The sequence below is a fragment of the Leucopleurus acutus genome (assembly GCF_964270905.1).
Source record: "Leucopleurus acutus genome assembly, chromosome: 21".
Taxonomy (NCBI): domain Eukaryota; kingdom Metazoa; phylum Chordata; class Mammalia; order Artiodactyla; family Delphinidae; genus Leucopleurus; species Leucopleurus acutus.
The window spans coordinates 25,171,866-25,190,642 of NC_139163.1; the positions used below are offsets into that span (position 1 = coordinate 25,171,866).

General features: G+C 38.5%; 1 protein-coding gene across 8 annotated transcripts in view; it reads left to right on the forward strand.

Annotated features, from left to right (window-relative positions):
* NRG1 (neuregulin 1) overlaps positions 1-18,777 on the forward strand; it is a gene marked incomplete at both ends in the record, with an annotated part of 1,012,685 nt that overhangs the window by 848,695 nt on the left and 145,213 nt on the right. For 6 of the 8 annotated variants that reach the window (XM_082863838.1, XM_082863839.1, XM_082863840.1 and 3 more), the window contains 2 exons: positions 7,765-7,886; positions 18,662-18,712. In XM_082863838.1, coding sequence (XP_082719964.1) covers positions 7,765-7,886; positions 18,662-18,712 — 173 coding nt within the window. The remainder of the gene's footprint in view (positions 1-7,764; positions 7,887-18,661; positions 18,713-18,777) is intronic. The other 2 variants (XM_082863833.1, XM_082863835.1) reach the window with 1 other exon arrangement.

Genomic DNA, 18,777 nt, shown 5'->3' on the forward strand with positions numbered 1-18,777 from the left:
TGTTCTATACCTACTCTAAAATGATGCTTTTTTATTATTCCTACACTCTTCATTTTTATCTTTCTCCTTATTTAAGAAATTTTTCTTCTAATATCAAACTACATTTTGAAATGATGGAAGAGCTAAAAATCTTGGATTTTTGCTTGTGAACAGTCCTTTAATCAATGTGACATGTATCATAGTGGCTCCAAGCTCCAAGATTACATTTTCTCTACTTCAGAGGATTCCAGTGAAATCCCAGCTATGATAACAGAAGCAGCAATGAAAGAATCTCTGCCTGGGCTTTGATTTTATAGGACATCTACCAAAAAGCCACACACTCTTGCAAGTGCAAGAGTAAATGAAGTGATTATAATGGAAATTTAATTTAATCGTACAGTGTTTAATGACTGTAATAACCATAATTAGGGATGTTGTTCTAGTTTCCATGGTTTTAGTAACTACACTGCTTCTTCTTTTTTTTTTTGGTGATACACGGGCCTCTCACTGTTGTGGCCCCTCCCGTTGCGGAGCACAGGCTCCGGACGCGCAGGCTCAGCGGCCATGGCTCACGGGCCCAGCCGCTCCGTGGCATGTGGGATCTTCCCGGACCGGGGCACGAACCCGCGTCCCCTGCATTGGCAGGCGGACTCTCAACCACTGCGCCACCAGGGAAGACCCACTGCTTATTCTTGTTATTGATTGTGTCAGTACCATCTCTCGATTTGGAAGAAGAATACGGTGTGAAGGCAATATCACTTTCTGTAGCAGGTGACACTTCAAAGATGCAAAAAGTAATGCTGTAGAGTGACAGGGTATTTTTATACATACTCTTATTTGTTTGTTTTTTACAACATTCCCCTAGGTAGTAAGGACAGTTTACTGCACATGTGACTCTCTAATTTTGCAGATTAAGCAGTCAAGGGTCAAAAAAGTGTTGTCTTGCCTTGAGTCACCCAACTAGCTGTGACTAAGCTGGAATACAAATCTATTTCTTGGATTCCTTAATGCCTAGTTCCTTCTTTAAAAATGGAAAGCAGACACATTTAATAACGTGTCCATGTGGGGAGGGGAGGAGATAGAGTGAACGAATTGAAAACATAAGCATGATTCTTCTAGAGAAGTTTCACAGCAGCAAAAAATACTTTTAGATAGCTTTCAGTGTCTGTTTTGTTTTTCATCAAATAGCCCAGTTAGTAAGAAACTCAGTTATCTGCACACGCAGGGTCATGTCTCATTCATTTCTATGTGGCTGTCATATAATAGCAAAAATAAGTAAGTGCCCACAAATGCTAGGAAGGTGGAGAAACGGAAGAATCCTAGGTGTTATCTTTACACTCAGGGGGTCGTCAGATTGTAGAGAGATTATCCAGTTCAGCCTTATATAAAACATAGGAGTTCCAGTGATCAAGTGCTGAAAGCCTGCTAGGACTGGGGAGCGTCAAGATTTTCAAGCAGCCCATCTGTTTACAAATAGTGATCTAAAAAATGGATTAGTTATATTGAGGTAAATCCTGCTTTATGGTAAGTCCAGATTGAATTAGGGAGATGAACTGTCTAGCACTTCATATCAGACAGTAAAACTAAACACTGAATTGTAGGTTACTGGTGCTAAGTACCATGGGAGTTGGGAAGTGCGGGAGCCCCGAAGAGATTCAGGAGTCACTGTGAGATGGTAGATTTGACTCTGCTGAAGACAGAGAATCCCTCTAGGTGGGTGGTGCGGTAGGGTGGGGTGGTTATAGAGAAGAGCAGAAACCACAGTCAGTAGCAGGTTCTGTTCATAGGGCAATAAAGAGGCCAGTTGGGTTGGGCCAGTGGGGGAGTGGATGGGGAATTTTGCCCTTTATTGGACAGATGCTGCGTGTCGGCCCCGGGCTAGACTAGCTGGGTCCACAGAGATGAAGAAGAAGGTCTCTCTGCTCTCAGAGGCTTGGTCTCAAGAGGGGAGGGAAATGTAAGCAGTTGTGATACTCAGTTGTAAATTCAACGATAGTGATGATCACGGAATGCTGTAGAAAGAAGCTCACACAGGCCGGGGAGAGGCCCCAGTCCAGGACTGTGGAGGCTTCCTAGAAAGAGGGGAGGAAGAAGAGAGGGAGGAGAGGATTATCTAGACTGAAGGAACAGAACAAAGCAGCTGCAGGCTGCAGGTATTCTAGGTGAGGATGCCTGGAGAGAAGCTAATGAGGTTGGGTAAAAGGACAAAAGGGAACAAGTGAGTTGCCTGGAATGAATACGGTTTTGAAAGAGAACATGTATAGGTAAAGAGCTAATTGGTTGCATGGCTTGCATGACATATAAAAGTGTCATCGCTATTCAGAAAAGCATTTTCATATTGGCTTCATAGGCCCAGACAGCTAAGAGCACTGTCTACATATTAGTAAAATCCCATTATCCCGGAAAGGCCGATACTCAGAAATCACTTCTTTTAAACAATAGCCTTGCTGGGAAGAATTAAGTGGGAACAAGAAAGACTTTTATTCAAGTAATGTGACTGTAAATTACTCTTGGCAAAGCATTGAGCATATTTGATCCTCTGAAAAATAAGATACTTTGTGTAAAGTGGGCAGCTACTGATAAGGGACCAGCTTATTGGGTTTCAGAATTGGGTATTCGGTCATTTCTGAAGTTGTATCTTAAAACAAAAAATTAGTGCTGTCACCTTTTTTTAAAGGACCAAACTGAATCTAAATTTAATTAACATTTGCAAGATCCTCAATTATTTCAACTTAGAAATATAAGAGAATGAATACTGTTGTTAGTATACCCATTAAAAAGTTAATATCCCAAGAATGAAGGCCATTAAGTTTCTTCCTGTAGATATAATGTTAATGAATGGTAACACTTGGACTTGAAATTGATCTGAATCTATGTCTTTTGTCTTTTCACAACTACTTGTGATTTTGCTGTAGTATCCAGTGAAATCACGACTTCAGGCAAGGGGCATGTTCAGGCTTAGGGTAAAGTCTTCAATAAAAGACATTCTTGTTTGTCAGCTTCATCTACATTACTCATAATTCTTCATTACGAAGATGTTCAAAATGTCAGTGGTTTGCAGTGGTTTCTTGCTTACTTAACTTTATCTTACTACATTTGCCCTTAGCCAGCAGGCCAAGAAGGGATAAACTTTATCTTAGACTGTGATCACAAGCAGAGGTGAATTTTAGTGTGAGGTTTAGGATTTCCCTGGCATTCTCTTTGTTTAAAGTAAAACATTGACCCTCTTCCAGTCCTTCGCCTCCGTTTCTTTTTCACATTTTACAATCTAGATTTTTCGTAGCAGCCAGAATTTCCTTTTAATCCCTTAGTGTTATGAAAAGATTTTATACCGATAGGGAATTGCTATTATTTTGTAAAGTCTTATCCACCTTCGGCCCCTGCTCCTACTAATAAAGGACATTCCTACATGTTCTTCCTATGATTTTGCATTCACTTGCGAGCCTTTGTTTATTTTATTTTATTTGGCTAAGCGATATGTGGGACCAATGAAAAGAAATGGAAACTGCCCTGGTCTTAAGCGTCCCCTTGTTCTCCTTTCCTTTGCCTGGTGGACCATTTTGATCAAGAAAACTGGTTAAAGAGCTTGGTGTGTGACAGATGGTATTTGGGGGTCGTCCAGTTGGCCTCATTTGCATACCTGTCCTACATCAGCCTCATTAAAGTCTCACTTCCTGTTGTTTGCGTCTGGCGCACACTTTTGGATGCCCTTAATTTTGTACCAGCTCTTCGTTTCTTCTCTTTCTCTTCGTTTCTGTTCTCACATTTTTTTTTTTTTTGGCTGCGCCACACATCTTGTGGGATCTTAGTTCCCTGACCAGGGGTCGAACCCAGGCCCTCGGCAGTGAAAGCACGAAGTCCTAACCACTGGACCACCAGAGAATTCCCTGTTCTTACACATCTTAATTTTGTTTAAAATCGATTCTAATTGATTTGGTCAAGTTAACAACATTTTTTAAGGAATTATTTCTCCTGTTATCAATTGTTTCAGGTTTTTTTGACTCTATAATAGAAAAGGTTTCTACACATCCCCTTCTTTTATGAGTTGAGCCGCTCTGACAGGTCATTTGAACTTTATATGTAGGAAAATCTCAAATTCTTTGGGTATAAAACGGGAATACGCAGTGCCTGTTTCATAGCGTTTATGTGAGGCATTTTACGCAGTGCCTGGTTCTGTAGAGTTTCACAGTTGCTGCAGTGGCAAGTGACTTCATTCTGGTAGAACCAGATGGCAAGTGACATTCTCTAGTTTGCACTGTGAAATCCCTCTCTCTCTTCTTTACCCTTCTCATCATAGGCAATTCAACAGTATCTGAAAGCTGTGTTGAGCACACACACACGCAAGTTCATATGATTCCTTAGAGATCAGAGGAACGGAATTTTATAAACTGAGGTGATCAGTTCTATATGCATTTAAGTTGCCTTAGCCTGTAAAACATGGTGGAAGAATCAAGTAAGAAAAACGAGATAGTAGCTATGGGAGCCTTGAATCTGTCTTGTCAGTGAGCACTCATTAGAAGAACACAGTTTGCATTTTGATATAAAAAAAGAAAAGGAAATTAATATTTATAACTGTTTGTATTAATTTATTGTTACATTGTTTTATTTTTTCTTATTCCAAACCAATGCATGCCTATTATAAAAATCTAAAACTTGCAGGCATGTAGAATGTAATTATAATAATAGCCAACACTTATTTGGAGCTTACTCTATTTCAAGCATCTTTTTAAACATGTTACATGAATTAACTGTTTTAAAACTTTTAGAAATGAAGATCCGCCAAAATATTCACCCCTCCCAGATCCCCAGGTAACTCATCAATTAAAGAGCAAAAAGTTAATTTTGTGATTGGAAGGGAGTTCATTAATTCTTCCAAGTTAACTTTCTTCTTTTAGGCAAGATATGGTAGCCTACTGAAGACAGTAAAGTAAGACTATTATAACCATACTTATGAAAGCCCCAAATTGTTGCAGTGTATAATTTTTAAGAAGGTTTGTCTATTTCTACTCTCTCACTATTTCCCATTCCTGCTCTAAGACCCAAGGATTGAAGAATCTCATAGTTAAACGTGTCATTAGAGTTCAAAGGGGCCCTTCATGTCCCTGGAGAATTTTGAGTTTCCATTGAAGTGCAAAAAGGGTTGCCAACCTTTTTGACATAAACACTTTCTCCCTTCATAATATTTTTAAATATGCATGTCTCATTTAAGCTTTCATTTTAAAACAGGGTTTGTTTTTTCAAAGCTGATTGAAACCACTGATCTAATTTAATCTTTCTCTGCCTAGAGATATTCTTGTTAGGAATTGCTTGACAGGTGGCCCTCCAGACTTGAATCGTTCCAAAGAGAAAACCTAACTCTTTCACATGACACCCTGTCCAATTTTGGGCGCTCAAAAGGTTCTTCCTTATATATCATCCAAAATGTACCTTCTTTTTCCTGCAAGACACAATTCTACCTTTAAGAGCTTCACCAAATAATTTCCTTTTTCAGATAACAACGATGAAATGTATTTAAATATATCTTGTTCATAGCTACCTGCCAGTGGAACCTCTGGTTCTTTAATAGCATCTTCTCTAGTGATAAGATTTCTAGGCCCTATTCAATTCTGATCACCCTCTTCTAAACTCCTCTAGCTATTGATAATTTTTTTATCAAATGCCCCTTTGAAACATAATGCGATACTCTAGGTGTGATTCAGCCTGTGAGCGGTGTATTGAGACTTTTATAAAATTTGACTTGTGCTCTTTTAATATTAATTTGGCCAAACAGTGCATACATTTCTTTCTTCTTCTTTTTTAAATAGTTGTTTAAAATGGAGTAATGTTAAACGTGTAGCTAATTGAAATCCCTTTTTTCTGTATATATTGTTGTCAAGGCTTATCCCTCCCAGCCTGTATTTCTGCTACTGATTTTTGAACCTGAATATATCTGTTATGCTTAGCTTGATTAAATTGATTCTTGGTCTTGGCCCATTGATGCTCAGTCATAGAATTCCCAAGGGTGTCTCTACAGAAAGGATTCCTTAGTCACTTGTCATGCCTTAGAAATTCACTAACTATTTGCATAAAATGACTAAGAGGTAGGTTGTAAAGAACTCTGTTTGTTTAATGCAACACTTACTTCAGCATAGAAAATTACATTTTTTTCCCTTGTTCTCTTTCTCTTTTAAGCATAACATTTATTTACATTCCTTGGAATAGTATTCCAGTAAACGCTGCCCAGGTCTTTTAGGAGACTTTTGATTTTAAGAACTATCCCTCTAAGATTAACTGTAAATTAATGTTAACTGTAAGTCTGATTACCATGTTTCTTTAAGAAGATTCTCATGAGAGAGGTACTCAAGGCTGGCAGAATTTAGAAAAAAAAAAAAGAGAGCAGCTCCAGGTACATGATCATGAAAGGCTTGACGAAGGAACTGGCTCAGAGGTGGTCCTTAAAGATCAGCTCATATCTTGATGGGTAGAAATATGGGGCCCCCATTCTAGGAGAAAGAAGTAATAAGCAAAAGGACCAACATGGAAGGCAGGTAGGGGTGGTTCAATTCAGTAGACTGGAGAAGAGTAGAAATTAAATTTTGAACAATTGATCCAATTTGATTAATAATATTATCTGACAAGAAGACCAGAAAATTCACTTTAAAATGAGGAAGGTGTAGTTTACGGGAGGTTTGCGTATAATTCTGAGTTGCTGTCTTTGCTTCCTGCCTTTTCTCCCTGATGTCTCAAGAACCCAGGCAGTCAGTACCAGGCTCCTGTATACAAGGACACTGTATTTTTTTTTTTTAAATGTTTTACTGGAGTACAATTGCTTTACAATGTCGTGTTAGTTTCTGCTGTACAACGAGGTGAATCACCTGTATGTGTACGTATATCCCTTCCCTGTTGGACGTCCCTCCTCCCTCATCCCACACATCTAGGTCATCACAGAGCACAGAGCTGAGCTCCCTGTGCTATACAGCAGGTTCCCACTAGCTATCAAAAGGCTTTAATGAATGCTGTGCCAATCCCAATAGGCCTGAGTTTTTAAATCATAGAGACTGCTTAAATTATAGGCTATGTGCAGTAGTAAAGCATAGAGACAGATGCAAATCACAGTGCTGCCCATGCTTAGAAGGAGCGCCAAATATTGGTTTAATATGTAGTTTTATAAAAGTGTGTGCTATTGTTGAATATTTATTTCAATATTAAGAACCATTTGTGTGGTACTGTGCTCCCAGCAATGAGAATCTTCTTAAAGAATGACAAATTCCCTTTCTTTTGGAAGTGATAAATCCTCTGCATTCAAAATTAACATAATTCCTGATGTCACTCTGCTGGGAAAAGGAGTGCAGAGCATTTTAATCTAGTCTAGCCTTCATTAAGTATCTGTGCTTACCGGATTTATAAGAAACGGCTTTACACTTTTTTATCTTCCTTAACCCTAGTGGCTGGTGACATTGAGATACAGAGAGGAAAGGAAATTTATCGTTTGGGTGAAAAAAATTCTGAGGCATAATGTGGTTAGTGGTGGTGCTAAAGGAATAGTAAGAAAAATGAGAAAAGAATTTATTTAAATTGCTGAGCTGGGTGATAAAATTAAGACTATGTCCAGGGTATGATTTAAATGAGATGTATCTCACTTTTGGTGAAATCACACATCTGTGTACTAGTCAGTTGTGTTTTAACATGGTGTGTGTAGAGTGGGAAGGGGGAGTATGAGAACTCTGAAACTACAGGGGCTTTATTTTGATGGTCATTGTATTTCTGTGAAATATACTTACAACCGCTTTGGTCCTGGTCTCACAGGAAGTCAGAACTTCGCATTAACAAAGCATCACTGGCTGATTCTGGAGAATATATGTGCAAAGTGATCAGCAAATTAGGAAACGACAGTGCTTCTGCCAATATCACCATTGTGGATGCAAACGGTAAGAGACACCTACTATGTCCTATTTCTCAGTCTCTGAGAGGAGAGTCATCAAGGTATGTGGTAAGACTTGTAATTCATCGGTGTGTTAAATCTCATTGTGAACAAACAAAAATCGTGGAGGAAAAACCATGCATTTCAACTATCTTATGGGTCCCCCATAGGGCTCTTTACTCATGACTGAAATAGACCTGAAATATACATAATTTTTTAAAAGGGATTTGAATAACATCATGAATAGCAGAGACAGGATGGTTTGCTAAAAGAAAGAGATTATACCTCCACTTTAAGTTAGTCCAGGAGAGCAGGTAAGTTTTTTGCTCTATCAAACCAGAATATGTGTATACATATAACTTATGTACAGAATACATATGTATATACAGAATATATGTATATTGTATATATTTACATACATATGTGTATTATGTATGAATAGATGTTCTGTGTGTGTGTGTGTGTGTGTGTGTGCGCGCGCGCGTGTGTAAACAGAATACAATCTTGGCGTAGTCCTGGCAGTTTTTATGTTCTTATATACATCTGGCTCTAGGTAGTAGAAAGTTAGGCCTATCAGGTTGTTTTGGGCCTGTTAATTCGGAAATTAAGAGAGTCAGAGGCAAAGCCTTTTTTACTATGTATAGGCTTCAGCTTCTGTTTCTCTGAGGGCAGTGTCAGGGGATGTTTGTTAAACAAATGAATGACTTGGAGGCAGAAGGTGCCCCTGTCTTCCGACCACCTCTCTGAGTTATCTGAGGAAGGGCAAAGCTCCACAGCTGGTGGCTCTCTGTTCCCGATCCCCTAACACTGCACAACTTGATGGAGTCATCTCTAGAAGCTGATGATGAGCTAGCAGTGAGCAGCTAAATCGCTTGAAACGATAAAACGCTGCTTCAAAACCTTTGGTGCTGTTTTGAGTTATGGCACTGAACAGCTGCCTTCACAAGCCCTGTCATCTGTTATAAAACAAAGCGTAACTGCACCGCTTCTAGGCAGGTGCTGAGAAAGAATGTCCACTGCAAAGGCCCGATCTCTTAAAGTGATAAGATAAAATTGCGAAGCCAGCAAGGGAAGAGTAAAAGTCACTTCAGGGGTTAACTCCTTAGGAGATTGATGTTGTTTATATCAGTTGACTTAACAGGATAAGGAGGATGGAGTGAGATACAAATATGGAACAGGGTTGGGAAAATCCAGGTTAATTCCTAAGTCCTCTGTGGACTTCCCAATGAACTGCTCTATTGCAGTGTAATCAAACTTCATTACTTTCGCTTTAAATACCTGCCTCCACAGAGAATAAAGGACAACAGTGAAAAGTGGATTCCCTTACTATTGTTAGGGGTCGTGTTTATCATTTACCATTTAAAATTTATAAGAGTAAACATAACATCGCTTTATTTTTTAATCAGCACAGGTTAAGCAATAGAGTTTGGCTCGCGTTATTTTTCCCCACGTGGAATTTTATGGGATGCAACTTGAAACACAAATTTAAAATTTCAGTGGCTTATTCTTTTCTTTCTATTATACCGTGTTTAATAGCTTGTTCTCAGTTTGTCAGTTGCTTGTTTGGTTCAATCTGTGTCCTCGTGGTAAAGGCTATTGAATTATGATTTGGACACGATTAGATTTGTGTAGTTATGCATGCTGTAAAGTCCCAGGAAAATAGAATTAAATAATTAATTAATAGAATTAATAGAATTTTAAAATTAATTTCGGGGTTCAGAAGTTTTGATAATATGGCTTTTCACATTTCTTTCATAGGAGCGACATCCAACTTACTGTTCCATATTAATTCATTCAAGAATTGGTCTTGAATTTGAATGTAGTATTGACCAATTATAAAGTGTAGAGAAATGAAGGTAGGGGTGTTCTTTTCTACCTGACAAGAATAAAAAGAAGTTCATGTAAGGAAGTCATTCTTAAACAACCAACTAAAATCCTTTAAGGACTGGGTTCCTATTGGCTTATTGAAAGCATCTGAAGGAGGAGAACAAAGAATGTCAATTACCCTATAAGGTGGTGGTTTTTATTTTCTACTTAGAATGTTAGGACTAGTTCATCCTTATCCACCCCTCTCATTGTATTTAAAAAGAAATGGAGACTTAGGATGTGTCTTAAATTATTTAATTCCCGGTCCAGTATAGTTTACTCTATACCAGACTCTGTTTGTGAACGTTTAAGGTAGATTCCTTGGTTTGTGAAGAACGAAAACTGAAAAACTGGTGTGAGTCATCAAGAGAGGGGGATTCCATTGGGAAGAACTAGAACTCCATTATAACTGGGCCTCGAGGAGAAAATGGTACCCAGGGGCTATCTATGAGTTTAAACACCAGGAATTTATGGCTTTTCTCTCAAGTCTCTCCTTCATGTGCCTCAGATATGTTCTTGAATCTTCTGTTTCTTAGATTTTCTAACCTCTCCTGCTTTCAAATATGCTGCTTCTTTTTTTTTTTTTTTTTTTTTTTTTTTGTGGTATGTGGGCCTCTCACCGTTGTGGCCTCTCCGGTTGCGGAGCACAGGCTCCGGACGCGCAGGCTCAGCTCACGGGCCCAGCCGCTCCGCGGCATGTGGGATCCTCCCGGACTGGGGCACGAACCCGCATCCCCTGCATCAGCAGGTGGACTCTCAACCACTGCGCCACCAGGGAAGCCCGTCAAATATGCTTCTTTATAATTCCAAACTTTGACCTGCTTATGATTCCAATTGGCCATATTCTTCTTCATGCCTCCTTTGAAGGCATCCTTCCAGTTTTGACTCCTACTGTGTGATTGTTTCCTCAGTTCCTAAATCAAATTCCCCATAGCAAGAATCTGACTGGCAGAGCTGACTATGCCAGACCACATCAAAAGATCCAGAGAGCTTACAAACCATCAATGTATTCTACTCAGGTCCCCACCGTGGGCTCACCCAGGATAGTGAAGCCGGAAACGTGGCTGCCTAGAAACGCCCTCTCTTTTCAGAGGAAGTGGGTCAGATGTGAAGCTCAGCAGAGCCTGTACTCATCAGGCACCAGGATAGACAAGGCCAGTGCATTCTGTACATTGGGAGACTCTCTTTTCTTCCCACACCTCAAGGGCTTAGTTCTGGTGCCACCAGAGGAAAATGTGGAACCATTCTGATGTTCACCTCCTACTGTCATCTATGAATTTGCTATATTCAGATCAAGACTGGTTATCCAAGAAGTCTCAGCTCAGGTCCTGAGCTCTTGGGGACTCAAATTCACTACCTTCATGTTGTCACATCCCTGTTCCTCAAGATTCTGGGAAGAGGTACTCTGGTTATAAACTGCCACACGGCCAAACGATCTCTTCTTTTCTTTTTTTTCCAAACATCTTTATTGGGGTATAATTGCTTTACAATGTTGTGTTAGTTTCTGCTATATAACAAAGTGAGTAAGCTATACATATACATATATCCCATATCCCCTCCCTCTTGCGTCTCCCTCCCACCCTCCCTATCCCACCCCTCTAGGTGGTCACAAAGCACCGAGCTGGTCTCCCTGTGCCATGCGGCTGCTTCCCACTAGCTATCTGTTTTACATTTGGTAGTGTATATATGTCCATGCCACTCTCTCACTTCATCCCAGCTTACCCTTCCCCCTCCCTGTGTCCTCAGATCCATTCTCTACTTCTGTGTCTTTATTCCTGTCCTGCCCCTAGGTTCTTCAGAACCACTTTTTTTTTCTTTTTTTAGATTCCATATATATGTGTTAGTATACGGTGTTTGTTTTTCTCTTTCTCACTTCACTCTGTATGACAGAATCTGGGTCCATCCACCTCACTACAAATAACTCAATTTCATTTCTTTTTATGGCTGAGTAATATTCCCTTGTATATATGTGCCACATCTTCTTGATCCATTCATCTGTTGATGGACACTTAGGTTGCCTCCATATCCTGGCTATTGTAAATAGAGCTGCAATAAACATTGTAGTGCATGACTCTTTTTGAATTATGGTTTTCTCAGGGTATATGCCCAGTAGTGGGATTGCTGGTCCTATGGTAGTTGTATTTTTAGTTTTTTAAGGAACCTCCATACTGTTCTCCACAGTGGCTGTATCAATTTACATTCCCACCAACAGTGCAAGAGTGTTCCCTTTTCTCCACACCCTCTCCAGCATTTATTGTTTGTAGATTTTCTGATGATGGCCATTCTGACCAGTGTGAGGTGATAACCTCATTGTTGTTTTGATTTGAATTTCTCTAATGATTAGTGATGTTGAGCATCCTTTCATGTGTTTGTTGGCAATCTGTATATCTTCTTTGGAGAGATGTCTGTTAAGGTCTTCTGCCCATTTTTGGGTTGGGTTGTTTGTTTTTGTGATATTGAGCTGCATGAGCTGCTTGTATATTTTGGAGATTAATCCTTTGTCAGTTGCTTCGTTTGCAAATACTTTCTCCCATTCTGAGGGTTGTCTTTTTGTCTTGTTTATGGTTTCCTTTGCGGTGCAAAAGCTTTGAAGTTTCATTAGGTCCCATTTGGTTATTTTTGTTTTTATTTCCATTCCTCTAGGAGGTGGGTCAAAAAGGATCTTGCTGTGATTTATGTCATAGAGTGTTCTCCCTATATTTTCCTCTAAGATTTTTATAGTGTCTGGCCTTAAATTTAGGTCTTTAATCCATTTTGAGTTTATTTTTGTGTATGGTGTTAGGGAGTATTCTAATTTCATTCTTTTACATGTAGCTGTCCAGTTTTCCCAGCACCCCTTATTGAAGAGGCTGTCTTTTCTCCATTGTATATTCTTGCCTCCTTTATCAAAGATAAGGTGACCATATGTGCATGGGTTTATCTCTGGGCTTTCTATCCTGTTCCATTGATCTATATTTCTGCTATATAACAAAGTGAGTCAGCTATATGTATATAGCTGACTGTCTTGATTACTGTAGCTTTGTATTATAGTTTGAAGTCAGGGATCCTGATTCCTCCAGCTCTCTGTTTTTCTTTCTCAAGATTGCTTTGGCTATTCAGGGTCTTTTGTGTTTCCAGACAAATTGTGAAATTTTTTGTTCTAGTTCTGCGAAAAATGCCATTGGTAGTTTGATAGGGATTGCACTGAATCTGTAGCTTGCTTTGGGTAGTATAGTCATTTTCACAGTATCAATTCTTCCAGTCCAGGAACATGATATATCTCTCCATCTGTTTGTATCATCTTTAATTTTTTTCATCAGTATCTTTTAGTTTTCTGCATACAGGTTTTTTGTCTCCTTAGGTAGGTTTATCCCTAGGTATTTTATTCTTTTTGTTGCAATGGTGAATGGGAGTGTTTCCTTAATTTCTCTTTCAGATATTTCATTATTAGTGTATAGGAATGCTAGAGATTTCTGTGCATTAGTTTAGTATCCTGCTACTTTACCAAATTCATTGATTAGCTCTAGCAGTTTTCTGGTAGCATCTTTAGGATTCTCTATGTATATTATCATGTCATCTGCAAACAGTGACAGTTTTACTTCTTTTCCAATATGCATTCCTTTTATTTCTTTTTCTTCTCTGACTGCTGTGGTTAAAACTTCCAAAACTATGTTGAATAAGAGTGGTGAGAGTGGGCAACCTTGTCTTGTTCCTGATCTTAGCGGAAATGGTTTCAGTTTTTCACCATTGAGAATGATGTTGGCTGTCGGTTTGTCATATATGGCTTTTATTATGTTGAGGTAAGTTCCCTCTGGAGGGTTTTTATCATAAATTGGTGTTGAATTTTGTCAAAAGCTTTTTCTGCCTCTGTTGAGATGATCATATGGTTTTTCTCCTTCAGTTTGTTAATATGGTGTATCACATTGATTGATTTACGTATATTGAAGAATCCTTGCATTCCTGGGATAAACCCCACTTGATCATGCTGTATGATCCTTGTAATGTGCTGTTGGATTCTGTTTGCTAGTATTTTGTTGACGATTTTTGCATCTATGTTCATTAATGATATTGGCCTATAGTTTTCTTTTTTTGTGACATCTTTGTCTGGTTTTGGTATCAGGGTGATAAACCATCTCTTCTTAAATGTGTATTTACCATTGACTTGGGCTGAGAGAGTAGAATTCTCAAGAATCCCCCCACCCCCAGTATGGGGGAGGGATGTCCTAGAAAAAAAAAGACTTAAAAATAAGAACATGTTGCCAAAATATTATATTATGTAGAACTCCCCTTGAGATTTTAATTGTATTATCTATGAAATATTAGTCATTTTGTTTATCTTGTGTGGTCTAACTCATTTCTCCGATAAGTACGTAACTACAGTTTGATAATTTCTATATAGGTTGCCTTGATGAAAGACCCTGGTATGTGGCTGTGAGCTAATTATCCTAATTTCATTCTATGCAAAGGATTTCTTGTGATTTACTTAAATTCTCACACAGGTGCCTTCCTGGCACTTAGATGTTCATACTTTAGGACAAGATTCTAGGAGGGATGGCAGGAGTTAGAAGGAAACATGCATGGAAGACTGTGTTTTCTTTTCTCCTTAGGAAGAAAAGAAAAATTTAGCGAGATGAGCTTGCTGTTTGACACTATCTTTAATCCCATTATGACAGCCGGAGAACTATTAGAATAAAATTAGCACAGATCATGAATATCTTCCATCTAATCTTATAAACGTCCTGCAATGAAATCCATTGTTTAGATCTGCTGAGATTAACAGCCAGATAGAAATGAAATAATACGAAAAAAATGTGAATTTCCCCTCGACTCATTATATGCTTGAGTGAAGCAATGACCAGATCTCCAATATCTTCAAGCATTTAGAAAAGAATGTACATATAGGTTAATTGTTAAGCATTTTAGAAATTTATATGTTTTTGGTCATTTCCAATGCCTTTTAATCCCTACCTTATTTAGAAAAAAGAACTTGTCATACAGTAGACAGATATAAACCTATGCAGTCTGCTGATGCCTTCTGGGATTATGTCAGTCTATCAAAGTCCAATTGAGTTTTCGTACAAAACAGGATCTCGTAGGCAATCATCATTACGTGATGGATTGCAGTGGATTCCTTTCATGAATTCAAATATAGTAGTTTAAAAGGCCACATACACCATGTTCACACAGATCATACACTGTATGTTGATTTTAATTTGTATCTTATTTGGCTTGGTCTTTATAGAGGAAACCTTAATTTAGTCATTAATTCTTAGCTAAGAAGCTCTATAAAAACTCCTGGGCAGCAGATTAGGGAAGAGAATAATAGACGTAACTGGTTTTCAAATTAATTAAGTACTGCTGTCTTTTAAAAGATTAATACAGGAGAATATACAACTAATCAATCATATCTTCTACTAGGTTTTCTTGTTTTAATCAGGAGAAAACTCATTTGAGTGAGATCCAAGATCCCATAGGAGCAATTGGGCTCCTAGCAATAAAAGAGCTGTTTCATTTTAGATGAGCAGAAAAAAATATTTCCACAAAATTTGATTAATATATCAATTGGCCCTTTAAAAAATTAGCTCATGTGGGTAACCCACATTGACAGTGTTGTTAGAAATGCCATGATATTGGTGAACAACCTATAGTTATACTAAGAAGCACATAAAATGTGTTTTATAGTTTGTATAGTAGTCTCCATGTATGTTGCATTATGTAGGATTCTCGTGAAGTGTAATAAGGAAGAGTAATATGAGTGGGAAAGAGCTGTCTTTTCAATGCATGGTATCCATCCTGCCTCTACACCATTTGTTAATTTCATAATTTCTCAGTTGCTTAAGACTAAGCTCTGATTATGAGCAAGGATGCAGATGCTCAAAATCATTTTTACCAGTGCTAATAAGTATGCCCGTCTTAAATCTTTAAAAAAATGACTTGATCACAATTTTTGAAGGCACAGTAATGACCTGTGATTTTAGAATAAGAAAGAGTCACACAATTGGATATTTAAATTCACACAGATATATGTATGCTTGTATTTGTTTATGTGTATTTTGCTAAATAGTTATGTTTAGTATATTGTGCTCATGATGAAATTTCAAACAAGCCATGCATACATAATAATGAGAAACATTCCTTTCCAGAAGGTGTTATTTTTCAGACACTGCCACTTTTTCTTGAGAACAGATCCAGTTTATTAAAACACTCGAACATTACAAATATACTGATGTTCCATGTTTCCTTGCCTACTCAGCATAAATTGCTCAGCTGTATTCAATTCTTGATGATTCTAAATCCCTATTAATTTGCAGTAATGAAGGGGGTGTCCTTTATAAATTAACAAATTTAATATACCAAATTACTAAGGGGAAAGATGTGTTGCTTAAATAAACATCCAGGAGATTTCAGGACTTGATAATTTTTTTTAAATCTGTAATTGTAACAAAATTATTTTCAATCACCCTTATAGCAAAAGGTTGTTTTCTCAATCTATGAATTCTACCCCAAACGCATAAAAATGTTTGCTGAGTGGTTTTAATCAAAAAGATTAACTTTTCTTATTAACAAGATTCTTTTAGTATAGAAGTATACAAGTTCTGAGCTTGTATTACCCGCAAGATAATTCAAAAGTTTTTTATTTGAACCATAATCATTAAAGATATTTATAAGGTCTCCAGGATGAACTCTGATTTTAGAAAGGGAGGTTATTTTAAGTTGTCTGCATGTAGATACATATTTGTACTAACCTCCTGTTCTGGTATTTTTATGTATGTATCATTCAATGAAACAAGGAAATGTTATGGTTAACCTTTCTTCCCACTGAGATCTTTAATGCTGAAGATAGAATAGCTCTGATTCTGGGGTTTTTGTTTTGTTTATTTTTTGGAAGGTCACAGGGGACTACTTAGTTTGTCAAAAATAAATGTGAGGGCTTCCCTGGTGGCGCAGTGGTTGCGAGTCCGCCTGCCGATGCAGGGGACACGGGTTCGTGCCCCGGTCCGGGAAGATCCCACGTGCCGCGGAGCGGCTGGGCCCGTGAGCCATGGCCGCTGAGCCTGCGCGTCCGGAGCCTGTGCTCCGCAGCGGGAGAGGCCGCGACAGTGAGAGGCCCGCTTACCAGATAAAAAAGAAACTAAATAAATGTGGAAAGAGTCTTGATACTCATACCAGGATGGGGATTTTTGCCCAGTTCTTATGACCCTGAGCTTCTTACTTCAGTCTGGCTGTTGTGTCATTGATGAGTCCCGTGAACAGAATGAGAAAGCATCTCCCCCAATGTGGGTACTTGCTTGGAAACTTGGATCTTCTTCTAGCTACTCACAGAGAAAGACAAATGCTGTGAATCTTTGATAGAAATGTTTCTATCTGTTTAACTTTTCCCCGAAGAAAAACCGTTATCATTTTCTACAGCCCATAAGAAGAAAGCTAGTTGTAGCCACTTCAGAAACAGATAACACCATAGCACCAACTCAGAATATCTTCTTTAATGCCTGCTGCTTGTGAAAGTCCCAAGGACATCATACACCCTCACATGCTGATTCTTTTCACTGGATCCCATTTTTATGGGTGTAAGAGCCAATGTAGGTGACTGGTGGCTTGATAATAATCTTGCACCTTGAATGGTTTGTCTTCCTAATGCTTCATTAGAGAGGGCCGTCCGTATTTAAATTGCATGAGAAAAAACACAAACTGGTCTTACTAAAGATATATTTCTCATGTTTATGTATACTCGTATTTAACTTGATGTTTATTCTTAAACATCCTGCTGAATCTCACATGCCATTTTTTTTTCCAATTCCACTAAACCATTTATCCCTAGAGCCTCTCAGCTTGAAGAAACATTGCCACTTAAATTAATTCATCTTACCTACTAGACTAGTTCTATCATGGAAGCCCTAAGTGGTCATAACTGTATTTAAAGGTGATTCTACTGATCGTGAACATTTCCAACTCCATGATTAACAGACTATTAATTCCAACATAAAATGATAATATATGACATACTTAGGATTTTAGTAGGATCTAGTAACTTTCGTAATATATACATCACAACAGATTCAACTTCTCTTTTTGTCCTGGTTAATAAATAGTAAATCATTTGACAATAATTATACACACAGTGAAAGTTGAATAATATCCACCATTGCATCTCTACGTCCAATAAACCTATGCCTCACTGAGAACATTAGATTCTAACGAACTGAAGCCCTTTTCGGAAGGACTGGATGAATACAGAATTAGACAATGTATTCATCCTTTATTCCCTCATAAAGGCAGTAAGAAAACAAGTCAGAGTTCGAACAGTACCGTCACAATTCCCATGATAATAGTGCACCCGGAAGTGTACAGGTTCATTCTGCATTTCCTTGAGTTGGGAGCTGCCTACTTGCTCTGTGCCCTGCTCCGAGTAGCTGAAATGATGAGACACCCATCTTGATTACCACTGGCAATTTTATGTAGCATTTGATACCAGAACTTGATGTTTTTCATCAATCCCGACTGGAAACATGACTTGCTTTTGGTTTGGACAGAAATGTAATTCTCCAGAGATCTAATATTTTAAAATTTTGACCACAGTTCTGATCTTCCAGCTTTGATATTTCTTGGTTCTGCCGTTTCCGTCTTCCTTTCTGAAGAGGAGCCCTTTGCTGTGTATTCTTCTTCACTGACCCCAGTGGGGGCAGGGAATTCTTCCTAATTATTCTGTCACAGCCCATCTCATGCTCTTTGCCCAAGTAAGAAGAACTACTTATCCGGATAGTCTTTTTTTTTTTTTGCGTTTCTCGCTCTCTGTATGTATGAGGCCTGGGCTTTCATCGTCCCCTTGCAGTACTTTCTTCCTTTACACACATTTTTTATTTGAAGGAAGGCTGTGGAACTGGCTCCCAGCCTCCTGACTGTACATCATAATGTCCTATCACCTTTTCTTTTTTGCAGAGATCATCACTGGCATGCCAGCCTCAACTGAGACAGCGTATGTGTCTTCAGGTAAGGAAAATAAGCTCGTCAAGTTTTACTAACCAGAGCAACAGGCATCACAGCTGGCTGTTCCT